Here is a 12,886-nt window from a genome sequence, read left to right as displayed (position 1 = left end):
CTAGGGTTAAATTAGATAGGGAACATTAAAAATACCTTTAAACAAAGTGTAAGGAAACAACAAAAATGCAAATTATTAAAAGGCAGTGTGCACCAGATTAATTTCAAATTAGTGCACCAGAAAGCTCTGTATTACCAACATTATATAGCATCTAAAATTTACTTTAAGATCAACCACAGCACCCTACTTAATGGTCCACACATTTTTATCTGTATTACAGTTCATAACAACAATCAGCTGTGGTTTTATTATAATATTGGCAAACTAATAAGTAAGACCTGCAGGACAAGTTCAGCACGAGACTTGTTTTTGACCCACAAGAAAAGAAAGGTTTCTGTTATTTTTAAGGTTCTGTTAAAAAAAATAAAAATGGTAAAGAAAAACATATGACAAAGACCTTATGTGACCCACATAAAGCCTAAAATATTATTTACTATCTGGCCCTTTACAAAAGTTTGCCAACTCTGATATAAATGACCACTTTTTTTTTTAAAGATTTTTTTATTATTATTGATTTTTAGAGAGAGTTAGGGAAGGGAGAGAAACATCAATGTGAGAGCCGAACATCGACTGGCTGCCTCCTACAGGCCCACTACTAGGGAAGATGGTGCCTGCAACCCTGCATGTGCCCTGACCTGGAATCTAACTGGTGACCTTTCAGTGCAAGGGATGATACCCAACCAACTGAGCTACACCAACCAGGGCTAAATGACCACATTTTATGCTACTTTTCTTCATCATTGAAACTACTTACTAATTTACTGATATATGATACATAGAGAAAAGATATTTGGATTTGGAACTAAGGAAATCCAGGTTATCATTTAAGAGCTAGATATCCTTGGGAAAATCCCAGTCTGAGCTCTAGTTTCTTCATCTCTGATAAGAGGCATTTAGAATAAAAATATTAGTATTTGGAGAAACTGGAGGGCAACTATCTGAATCTTCTGGTGAGTTTTTCAGCCTGTAGGCCTTTTCCTATTACAACCTGTAGGCCTTTTCCTATTACTATCAGATTCTAATAAACCTTGCTTGCCATAAACCATTTGTTAATGACTAGGGTAAGTCCGTGATATACAAAATCTAGTCTAAAACAAAACAAAATCTTTTTTTCAATAAGAAAAATAAATATATGTTCTGGTTATCTATTGATGTATAACATGCTACCACAAAATTTGGTGTTTTAAAACAATACAATCATTTATTATTATTACTTATGGTTCTGGAGCTCAACCTAGGCAGGTCTCTCATATGGCCACAGTTAAGAGTCCAGGGCTAGAATCATCTGAAGTCTTGCTCATTCTACATGTCCGGCTGACACCTACGCTGGGAAGACTCTAAAGAGCTGGGGCATCTAGGCATTTCCTTCTGTGGTCACTCTCCCCCATGGCAGCTTCAGGGTAGGCAGGCCTCTTATATGGTGGTTTAGAGCTCTGAAGATGTACAGACCCCAACAGACAAAGAGCCAGGCAAAAGCTCAGCAACATTACCACAGTATTTTATTCACAAGCAATCACAAAGTCTACCCAAATTCAGAGATCTAAGACTCCACCTACTGTTGGAAGAGGTGTCAAATTCTTTGAAGATGTTTTCAAAACTACCATCTACGTTGTTTTGCTTAAAAGTAAGGATTTAAATTATAAATAAAGGTGTGTTTTTAAAACCCAAAATCTGGTTTTAAAAGGTGAGTTTATAGTATTGGTTTATAAAGCTAACTTAAGCTGCTTCCTCTAAACCCCCCCCTTTCACTGGCTAGAAAAAGTACACTTAGTGTATATTTTAATTCATTTTTTCAATTTAGAATTAGTCATGATAGTAAAGATTATTTTAATATTTTCAGAAGCCACTGCTATTACAGACCAATCACTGGCGTATCCTTTTTGAAAAAATTAACTCTTTTGAGAAATAAAGTAACATCCACAAATTCTCTATGGTGACTTTAAATTACTTTAATAAATGCTTTAAATCACTCTCTGTCCTGAAATTTAACTTTATTATTCCGCATAGAAATATGGATATATTAAATTACTTCATAGTAGTTTGACAGAGGAACCCATCTAAGATTATTAAAGAAAATGAAAAAAGGATAGCAAATGCCAGGTTAAGAATAGTTCTATGAACATACAACTCACATGCTATAAAATAACTCTAATGCAGTATTTCTATGATAAAGCACTTCACAGTAAGTTTTGGTAAATCTATATAAAGAACTATACAGTCCTATAAAAATAATTTTAAAACCTCAACAACTGTTTAAGATGCCATAACAACATGTTTTTCACATGTCAGTGCAATAAATTAGCTCAAAAGAAACACAAAATGCTTCATTAAATAGTACATTCCCATTTACAGCTAAAATTCAAATCCATCCAGAAGTTATACACTAACAGACAATAAGATGAATCTAGCTCTTGGGACACTTTCTTTTTGAAAACGCTAAAGACTTAAAATAAAATTCCAAACCCTACATTTTTAAAGGACTATTTGATCATTAGGGGCCCAGATTCTGACCTGAAAACTGCCAGCTGGAGCAGTCTTAATAGTGTTCTAATTTTAAAATACAGACAAGGTAACATACGTGAAGGTCTGGCATGAGAAAATCTGGGTTTATGCCTAGTAAATCAGTGTATTTAATACTGCCTGAATATGGACCATGCTTGCTCCTTTATTTCTCAACATATAATCACCATCATCTATTGTATTAAACAACTACTTTATTTGCCTGACCCTAGTATGCACATAAGCCTGCAACTCCTAAATAACACTGATGCCAAGTAACTGCAAATCAATTAGAGGTTCAGTTCAATAAATACTGAGGCACAGGGACACCAAACTCCAGTTTTAGTATACATGGTACTTTGTGAAAGAGTAGTAGTGCTAAAGGAGATAATTCTACTCAACTCCAGTGGATTAACTGCCTTGACAGAATGTAAGCATCACATTGTCAGATCTTCCAAATTTTCAAGAGAATTCCCAAATTCAGATTTTTATTTGGTATTGTCTGACTTTTAAATGTTGCCTCAATTAAAAACACAACAGGTTGCTGCTAGCTCGAGTCTTCTGTGGAAGTGTAATCATTTCTGAATGTTTTGCATTCACAATATATGATGTATATGGACTTCATTTAATGCTCACTGGGGCAAGCTATCAAGATCTTAGTTTTTGCAAACTATGAGATAAAGGTACAGATTCAGAGGTACAGGAGGCAAAACAAGGAAATAAAAAGAATCATCATTTTCAGAGCTGTTCAAAAACTGACAAGATGTGAGCAGTAACAAGGCTTGAGTTTTGTTAATTGACTGGGGGATTTTTGTTTGAGATAAACATGGGAACTTAAAAGCCTAACTGGCTTTCAAAGTAGTTTAACCTTCAGAAGGTTACGTATGTAACAATTCCAAAATGAAACCCACAGAAGAATTTAAATGACTTGACTAAAATCTCACAACTCTGAATCCAAATGTAGTGCTCTTTCCACTTTGATCTTGGAATTCCTGGCCCAGGAAGGTCACAAACTCTAGGGATATCAGTGTAGAAAATTAACCTGTATCTGAGACACAGTCTTTTTTTTTTTAAAAAACCCCAGAAGCATCTAGGTCAGCAGATACAAAGTACTATTTATTTCAGGGTCCAGCATCAGATTAAGACCTAGAGTATTTAAATAAAGAAAACTGGCGGGTAAGTATACTCTACATTTTGTTTTCCAACACAGGGCGCCAGAGTACACTATAGTTTTTATTTTAATTCATTTAATATAGTTTTAGTGGGGCTTGGCAGTGGAACAAGATTTCCTGAAACTTATTCTGTTACATTTTACATTAGACGGTCTCTCAGTCACTTTTTTTGTCACTCGAAACTGTCAATCCTCTAAATGAAGTGTAGAGATTTGGATTTCCCATCCCATCCGTATTTCTTGTCTTCCAAAAAGCATACAATTAAAGTCTAAGGAGAGCATTTTTAATTTTTTATTACACTTCTATTATGGATAATACAAATACGTTGGAATACCAAACACACCCTATACTTCAAGAAAGTTAATCTTATCCTAAGAATATACTATAGGGAGGGCTATAGTATGCATATACATATGTGTGTGTACACATAACCGCCTGTACATATTTATATGTACTTGACTGCATGAGTGTGCGTGTACATATATAATTCAAACTCTGAAACTCTTAGATTTGGACATCAATAGTAAAAGTCACGTAACTACTTAGTTATTAATGAATTCCAACTTGTAATGATTTACAACCACACAATTACTGTACACCAGGAACGTGGTGAACAAGACATATTCCTGACCCTCATGGAGCTTCCAGTTTGGTAATGTAGAAAACATGTTACTTACAAAAATGGTAATTCATGATCCACATTTTGGATATATTAAACTTTGATAACTATTCTTTGGAGAGAATGTTAAAAGAGCTTAAGAAATAAAATGTATACAAGATGTTTACTTCCTCATAGAAAAACGGCATTTAACATCAGTTCTAACGTCACAAACATTCCAACTTCTTTCAAATATACTTTTTGGGCAAATAACCACCACAAGAATCAGAAGGAACTGGCAATCTGTACAGTTACATAGGCTTCAGCTTCTAAGTATGGGTACTGCAGAAGCATTATAGAGCTTAATTTCTCTTTTTATTATGTAGCTGATGTGCAAAGCCCAATAACCAAAGGACTCTATGACTAAAAATCTTTTAACTGTGATTAATAGCAAGTTTCTGCAGTTTAAACTCATTTATCAAAATCTTACACCACTTATGAAATCGTTTAGAAGGGACCTAAGGCTTATGACATGTCTAAGATTCTTACAAGGCTTATCTTTATAATTTCCCAATATTTCATGTAAGATAACAGACAATATAGGTAGTCAGCTTCACCACTTTTTCTTGTTCCAGGATGAGAAGGAAGAGTCAAGCATCGATTCTAATTCTGGCTATTACTTTAGCTGTGTAACATGATCAAATGAGACACCCTGGGCCTCAATTTCCTTATTTGCAAAATGGGTTATTCTAGAAAGCTTCCCATTCCAAAATTAAATAAGCAATTCCAGTAGGTTTGTATTTGCTAGCTTTCCCAGTAAACTCGAAACACTCATCTTTGATCTATACTATAAAGATAAGCACTTATATCAAAAGTTTTAAAACAGGTAAATTCAATTATGGAAATTTAGTTTAAAAAATTAATAAATGTGAGGCGTTTCAGAAGATGGACAATTTATTCTAAGTACTACTATTAAGTAACACTACTACTTCCCAATTATAGTTAAAAGTATATGTATGTGGACTCTATTTCCATCAATAAATGCATTTCCAAAACAAAATATTTAAAACATTGCCCACTCTTCCTCCTCAATGTACATATTGCTATATCTACTCTATTACTGACTTATAACTATGTTTCAACAATGAATTGACAGTAGAGTATTTGGTTCATCTCACCCACCAAAACCGCCATGCGCTCCCCAAACAGCTCACAGATTAAACTGACACAATCAAATGTTGACTGAATTATTGATTAAAATAACGTTGTTAATAGCTGACTTTACCGCTAATCAAAAGCAGTTTCCTTTATTCACTAACACTATGCAATCCTATGTTCCCATTCCTTCTGGATTTCTCAAAAAAGTAGGGATGGAAATTTTTTTAGGATTCAGTTAAGGGAGGAAAATTAAACTACTATATCCTAATCATTCAACTGCTTTAGGACAGGAACAATATCTTAAACATATTCCCACCCACCCCGCTTCCCTTCCTTGACCCTATCCTGGGGCAGTTTATTGCAGCATGAAGACTTCTTTCCCTGAAGAAAAATTAGAAAAGAGCACAGGACTAATGCAACTTGACTCTAGAGCCCACTTAACAAATCTCCACCCCAAATTAATTAGGCACACAGAAGGGCAGATCTGTGACATACAGGACAGCAAATGTGCCATATTTTTACCAACTATAACCTTGCTAAAACTACCACGGAATCGTAGGGTTGTAAAAGAACTTAAGGCAGCATCTAATCTGGACCACTCTGCAGACACGTACTGATCCAGAACCTACATCGACATCTCCAGGGCCTGGGAGGTCGGGATTTCTGGACATGACAGTCCACCCTGACCCCATCAGTTCTGCCTGTATTTTGCTGTAATGTTCTCCCTCCAGCTCTACAAATCACACCCGTTTGTTCCTGGCCGTACCCTCTGGGAGCTGCGCACAACGTGTTTCTTCCGTAAGAACAGTAGCCAGGAATTTTTTTTTTTTCCCGTCGGGCCTAAATCATGTAATTACCTTTTCGAACATCGTTATCTTCCATAACAATTATTCGAGGAGCCCAACTGGCGATTCTTCCCACTTCGCCTGCTGCACGGGCACAGCCAGGAGTTGCCCGCACACATTTCCCGGGGCCGGTGAGCACCCAGCCCCTGTGCGGCCCGCTACCGGCGCCCACTTACCGGGCTGCCGGCCGCGATCCCGGCGCTACGGGTTTTCGAAATGTAGCCTCACAGAAAGCGCTGTTCCCCAAACCCGCATCACACCCGCATGGTCCTAGCCGGAGCGTACCCCAGGGCCGCACCTCAGCACGGGCCTCCTGCAGCCGCGCCCAGGGCGACGGGGCGGAATGTGAAGCGGGACGAGGGCCCGGGAAGCCCTAGGCCGGGGACGCCGGGTCCCACGCGGGCCCAGGCCCCGCAGGCCGCTCTCCGCCGAGGCGCCCGGGGTCTCGGCCGGGCCGCGGGCCCCAACCCCCGCCCGGCAGCCGAGCCCCGCCGCCGCCCGTCACCTTCCCCGGCGCTCACCTTTCTCCTCCCGGCTGTCGGCCGCCATTGCTCCGCTCCTGTTTCCGCTGCTGCCGCCGCCGCCGCCGCCGCCGCCGTCAGCTCGACGCGGCTCGCGCGTGGGCCGCAGCCGCGGCAGCGGGAGCCCCGGCACGTCCGTCAGTCCGTCCGCCGGGCTGCGCGCTTCACGCCTGGGCCGGTCCCGCTCGCCTCTCTCGACTCGCCCTCGTCCTCCCCCTGTCTCCTTCTCCCTTCTCCCCTTCCCGCCTAGGCCCAGCCTTCCCGTTGGGGTTCGGGGACGGGAGGGGGGTGAAGGGGGAGGGATGGGAAACAGATGGCGACGGCGGGCGGCGCTAAAATGGAGCCTGCTTCCTGCGTGAAACAATCCGCTCCCAAGATGCCCTGCGCTGTTTACGCTCCCGTCCTCCCGGGCGACGTCACAGTGCGGAGAGGGGCGGGGCGGCGACGCGGGCGAGGGAGCGTGACGTAACGTCGGCGTGCCGCCCCGCCCCCGCCGCCGGAGGCCAGGGTGAGTCTCGCCGGGGAGGGGTCGCCCGAGTCGTTTGCCTGCCGCCGGCCGCCCGGAGGGCAGGGGGGCTCAGGAGGGGCTCGGGGGGGCTCGGGGTTCTCGCCCCGAGCCTGCTGGCGGGCCGCCCAGCCTGCGGGCAGAGGCGCCTCCCGCGGGCCCCCCGCGCCGCCCCTTGGGGCCCGGTGTGCTCCCGGGCTGCTGTCCCGCGCCCGCGGCGGCCGCGCGGTGCGGGCTGCGCGCGTCCCCGGGGCCACCGCTTCAGTTATTTGGGGGAAGGAGCTCTAACGCATTTTAGTGCTGCACTCTAATTCACGCGATAAATTTGATCTAAACATTTATCGAGGCTCTGGGGTGCACAGTGGATTGAAACAGACTATTAAGAAATTGAAACTATAGAAGTGACCAAAAATTACTTAACTACGTAAAATAGTAAAATACGCAAGAAAACTTTTAAGTTCGTTTTCCAAAGGAATGAAAATGTAATTTTGTTTCACTGCTCCATAACTGTGTTTACAAGGGAAAGAAAATTTGAAGGAAAAAAAGGTACATTGTTACATGAAGACAAATAGTTACGTGCAGGGAGTGAGTCTGTCGTGTCTCCGTGCTTGGTGGGCATTGTAACAAGTGAAAACCTAATTGAACTCGGTGGGAAGATTGTAAGCGGCGGGAAAACACGAAGGGAGAATTGTTTGGAGCCATCTGGAAGGTTTTCAAGGAAAAGAGAAGGAAAATCAATTCAGTGACTATAAAACCCAACTATGTATTGGATGCTTAGGAATTAAGGCTTAACAGGACAGTACTTCTGCCTTTAAGAGACAAGTTAACAGGAAATTACTGTGTAAGAATAGTAGCTGAAAACTGTGTGTTCCTGCTCTGTGCAGGTACTGTTCTGAGCGCTTGGTCTACACAATGGGATTTGACCTTCCAAAAACCCAATTAAATTATGTTTTACATAAAGGGGAAGTGAAGTAATATGAAACTAAGTGCGCACGGTGGGGAGCGTAAGTAACATAGCTCAGTTCCAGGTTATTTGGCTCCAGTGGGCCCACCCTCTAGATACTACCTGTTCCCTCAGGTAGAGCAAGCTCAGGATGTCATTGGAACCCTGAGGGGCTGTCACTCAGCCTGGGGAGGGGGTGCAGAACAGAGTCAAGGAAAGCTTTCTGGAGAAGGGAAAGACAAAGCCTAGTTGAGAATAAAGTTTAGGTGAAGGGGAGACAGGATAGGGGTGAAGAGCAGGACTGTTTTCATGTTTTAAAAAAAGGGTGAAGGGGGTCTTAGGTTCAATTCAGGTTGATAGTCAATGGTTAGGTAAGAAGAGGCTGAATCAGTAAAATTGTTCTAATATTTCTACTTATTAATTCAATTAGTATTTATCAAATCCTTATTCAGTCCCAAATATTGTTATAGGCACTGGAGTTAATGTGTTTATATGTATGTGTATGTATATGTGTGTGTGTATGTTTGTGTATCTGTAGTTAGGGAGACAAGGCGTAAGTAAATAAATTAAAAATCATGATGAATTCTATGAAAGAAGATGCTAATATGGCGGGGGGGGGGTGCTTTTTATGTAGGAAAACTAAAGGCTGTCTGAGGAGGGGAGGTTGAGACTGATACCTAGAAAAAGGTGGAGGTAAGAGTCTTCCAGGCAGAGAACAGCATGTACAAATGCTCCTGGGGAGAAAGAGGCCCTCATGTGGTCAAGGATCTAAGGAGAATGCCAATGAGTTGGAGCCCAGATCTTGAGTGAGAGGGCAAGTGCCTGAGATAATATTTGAGGAACAGGCCACATCTTAGGAGTAAGGACCTAATCAAGACCCAGCTTAAAACAAAAACTACAAGATCTGCAGAGGGACAGGATTTCAAGGCTAAGCCCACTGGAGGATGGGAATGGAAAGTATCTTGGGCTTTTCACAGATCCACACCTGTAAAATGTAAAACCAAGCCTACACAAGTTCAAAGTGACCAGCATTCCTCATAGGAAGAAAACAAAACCTAGACTCTCTGAAACATAGTTTCACAATATTCAATATTCATCAGGCCAGGGCCAGGTCATATAGCACAGGTTGCAAACTGGTTCCTACTGACCTAAGACTTTCCTTTAACTAGCAGTATTGTGTACTTTTATTGAAGTTGAATGCCTTTGATCAGTTTATGCCTTTTTCACTGAGTCTTGGCCTTCACCATCCCTCTCAATTGCCTTACCCTGGGTGAATATTACGGATTGAAGCTTATATCTATCAAGTGTGTGGATTCAGGGGGGAAAAGAAGGCAGTTGGATTTTGTTGCCCTGGAAAGGTTATTCAGTCAAGGAGCAAAGGAAACATAATCCACAGTCTTTGAGAATATCATTGTAGGGAAGGCAAATGAACAATATGAGCCTAGAACATCTTGTCATACCAGAAAGAAGTGATCAAAAAAGTGCTAGGGTCTTATCAAAATGACTCAAAAGAGTTGCTAACTAAATTCTCTCCCACTGGACAAATATGAGATATTTGGACCTTCTGTAAAGGTAAAACCGCATTGGATTGAAACATATCAAATATATTTTATTCCAAGAATTTAAAATAGTTCAATTTTTTTTTCAGCCCCCTTTGAATGATTTTAGGGAACAGTTCATTATTTTGAAAACTGGTAAGCAAAAAGAAATCATTATTTGCTTGTCTTTTCTATTAGAATTATATCTCAGGGTTACCAAGCAAGTAGCTGATGAAGGGAAGTTTCTCTTTATGAAAGTATTCCAGCTAATACATGGCCAGGGTGAAGTAATGATAGAACTAGGACATCATCACTATTTATCCATTAATGAAATACAGATCAAAGCAATGGTGGTTAACGGCTGCTAATTAATATAACAAAAAGACAACCAAATGTTATGTGAAGAATTATCCCACCCAAATGCCAGTAGTGCTCATGCTGAGAAATCATGCTCTGGGGCATGGGCAAAGCACAGGTGAATATGTTGAGCAATGCCACACAGATATCATTAGCAAAATCCACACAACAGGAAATTATGGAATAAACAAGCCAGTGTCTTTTTGTTTGTTTGTTTGTTTTGTTTTGTTTTTAAATATATCTTTATTGATTTCAGAGAGAGGAAAGGACAGGGGGAGAGAGAGATAGAAACATCAATGATGAGAGAGTCATTGATCGAGCCCTCAACCCGGGCATGTGCCCTGACCAGGAATCGAACCCCAATCGCCTGGATCCTAGGTCGACCCTCAACCGCTGAGCCATGCCTGGCTGGGCACAAGCCAGTGCCTTTAACAATAAATTGCAAGAAAGGAGGAAAGAAAGCCGGAGGAGTATATATACAATCAATGTCTGTCTCTCACATCTACGTTTTTCCTCTCTCTCCCTCTCCCTCTGCCACTCCCTCCCTCCCTTCCACTCTTTCAAAAAATCAATGGAAAAAATATCCTTGGGTGAGGATTATAAAAAATAAATAATTTATGAGAAATTTAAAAAGTATAAACCAATTGCAGCACATGAATATTATGGGTTGAATTGTATCCCACAAATGTGTTGAAGACCTAACCTACAGTACCTTGGAATGTAACCTTATTTGGATATAGAGTTGTTTCAGTTGTAACTAAGATAAGGTCATAGTGGAGTACGGTGGACCCTTAATCCAATATGATTAGTGTTCTGTTCTTTTAATATGTTTCTTTATTGATTTCAGAGAGAGGAAGAGAGAGAAACATCAATGATGACAGTCATGGATCGGCTGCCTCCTGCCCGCCCCCTACTGGGGATCGAGTCCGAAACCCAGGCATGTGCCCTGACTGGGAAACGCACCATGACCTCCTGGTTCATAGGTTGACGCTCAACCACTGAGCCACGCCGACCAGGCTGATTAGGGTTCTTATAAGAGAGAAGGGAGACCAAGAGGCATAAAGGAAAATACAGCCATGTGACAGTGGAGGCAGAGATTAGAGTGATGCAGCCAATGAATGCAAAGGATTGCCAGCAAAAACCAGAAGCTAAACAAGGCAAGGAGGGTTCTTCCTACAGGTGTCCGAAGGAACACAGCACTGTCCACACCTTAGTTTCAGACTTCTATCTTTAGAACTGTAAAATAATGAATTTCTATTGTTTTAAGCCACCTGTTTCTCGTACTTTGTTACAGCAGTCACATGAGACTAATACTATGAACCTTATTTGGATTACCAACATGAACACACATGCACACGCTCTTACACATGTACATACCAGCAAGCTTTGAACACTGAGTGAATGTCTGATGACTTTGAAAGAACTGTTAATTTTTTTGAGTTGTAATATGTTTTTAAAAAGGAATGTTTAAAAGGAAGAAAAAATATAAAAGGAATGTTTATAATTTGATACTAAAATATTTGTAGAAGTAATGATAAGAAATCTGGAATTTGCATCAAAATAAACTGGTAGAGGGAAGGATGATACGGGTAGGGGTTGTAGATGAAATAAATTTTGCCCATGAGTGGAACTGGGTCATGTATATATGAATAGACATACTCTCCTTTCTATTTTTTAAAAATATTTGAGATTTTCTTTAATAATTTTAAAGAAAGGAAGAGCAAGAGAAACCAGCCAAGAAAATTCTGGTGCTATCAGAATGGCATTTTCCCTATTCCATATTTATCCTGTCAGTACTAAGAAGTAATTAAAAATAAGCTTTAATGTAAATATATATTTAAATTTTTGTTATTAAAATAAGGTTATACTTTTTAAAAACACATGTTTTAAAAATGTTCTTTTATTTATGTTGTTAAAAAAGGAAAGTTGTGGAGGTTATAAAGAATTGAACTCTAGATTTATTGGACATTGGTTTATTCAAGTAAATTATTGTGTAGTGATAAAGAGCAAAGACTTTGCAGTCACAATGAGCCAGTACAAACTCTGGATCTGCCACTCACTAGCATGAGGCTTCAGAGAAATTAACCTCTAGTCTATACTGTCTTTATAAATAAGGGTTTAGAAATTATTTTCAAAGGATTGCTTTAATGTTTAAAAGGGTTAGAAAAAGGCATTTAAGTGTTCAGTCAGTTGGAGCTACTGTTACTTTTATTATTTCAGTAGTTCAGGAAAGATGGGTTGTTCTACCAATTATCATCGGTGAACTTAACCAGAAGATGTAGTACTAAAAAACTAGATATTTGGCTTAGTTATGGATGCAAATAATTTCCTGAGTAAAGATGGGTAAACTAAAAATGTACATCCAAAAATTGTGTTCAGACCTCAGGGATCATCACAATATTGTTTTAAAATACAATACAGCTTCTGAAGAGGGGAAAGTTCCTTTTAAACTGATGGTAATGAATTGTTAATTGAGATTAAAAGAGTTTAGGTAGCAATGAAAAGTGCCCAGAAGTATCCGTGTGCAGAGTAGAACTATGAAAGGATTACCAGGTTTCAGCTATTATTACGGTGATATCAGAACAGAGACACTAAAGGACAAAGCTAGGGAAAGAGCAGTGGTAGGGAACTGTGGAGATCTAGCCCTTCTAGGGAGACGCCTCATCAATATCTTGTAATACGCCTGATAACCAGCTGAGACACCAAAAAGGCCACACCATAAGAATAAGGATTTTGGCCTAAAGTTTAAT

At 40.4% G+C, this 12,886-nt stretch overlaps 1 protein-coding gene across 4 annotated transcripts in view; it reads right to left on the bottom strand.

The window, feature by feature from the left end:
* The window catches only part of YTHDC1 (YTH N6-methyladenosine RNA binding protein C1), a 33,686-nt gene extending 26,516 nt beyond the window's left edge, over window positions 1-7,170 (bottom strand). For 2 of the 4 annotated variants that reach the window (XM_081141757.1, XM_081141760.1), the window contains exon 1: window positions 6,794-7,160. In XM_081141757.1, coding sequence (XP_080997883.1) covers window positions 6,794-6,821 — 28 coding nt within the window. In that variant the 5' untranslated portion in view covers window positions 6,822-7,160. Of the gene's footprint in view, window positions 1-6,793 lie in introns of all 4 variants that reach the window. The other 2 variants (XM_081141759.1, XM_081141758.1) reach the window with 2 other exon arrangements.
* Window positions 7,171-12,886: the final 5,716 nt, after the last annotated feature.

Source organism: Miniopterus schreibersii (assembly GCF_964146895.1).
Source record: "Miniopterus schreibersii genome assembly, chromosome: 1".
Taxonomy (NCBI): domain Eukaryota; kingdom Metazoa; phylum Chordata; class Mammalia; order Chiroptera; family Miniopteridae; genus Miniopterus; species Miniopterus schreibersii.
The sequence above is the reverse complement of the archived record's forward strand: the minus strand, read 5'-3'. Positions and strand labels throughout refer to the sequence as shown.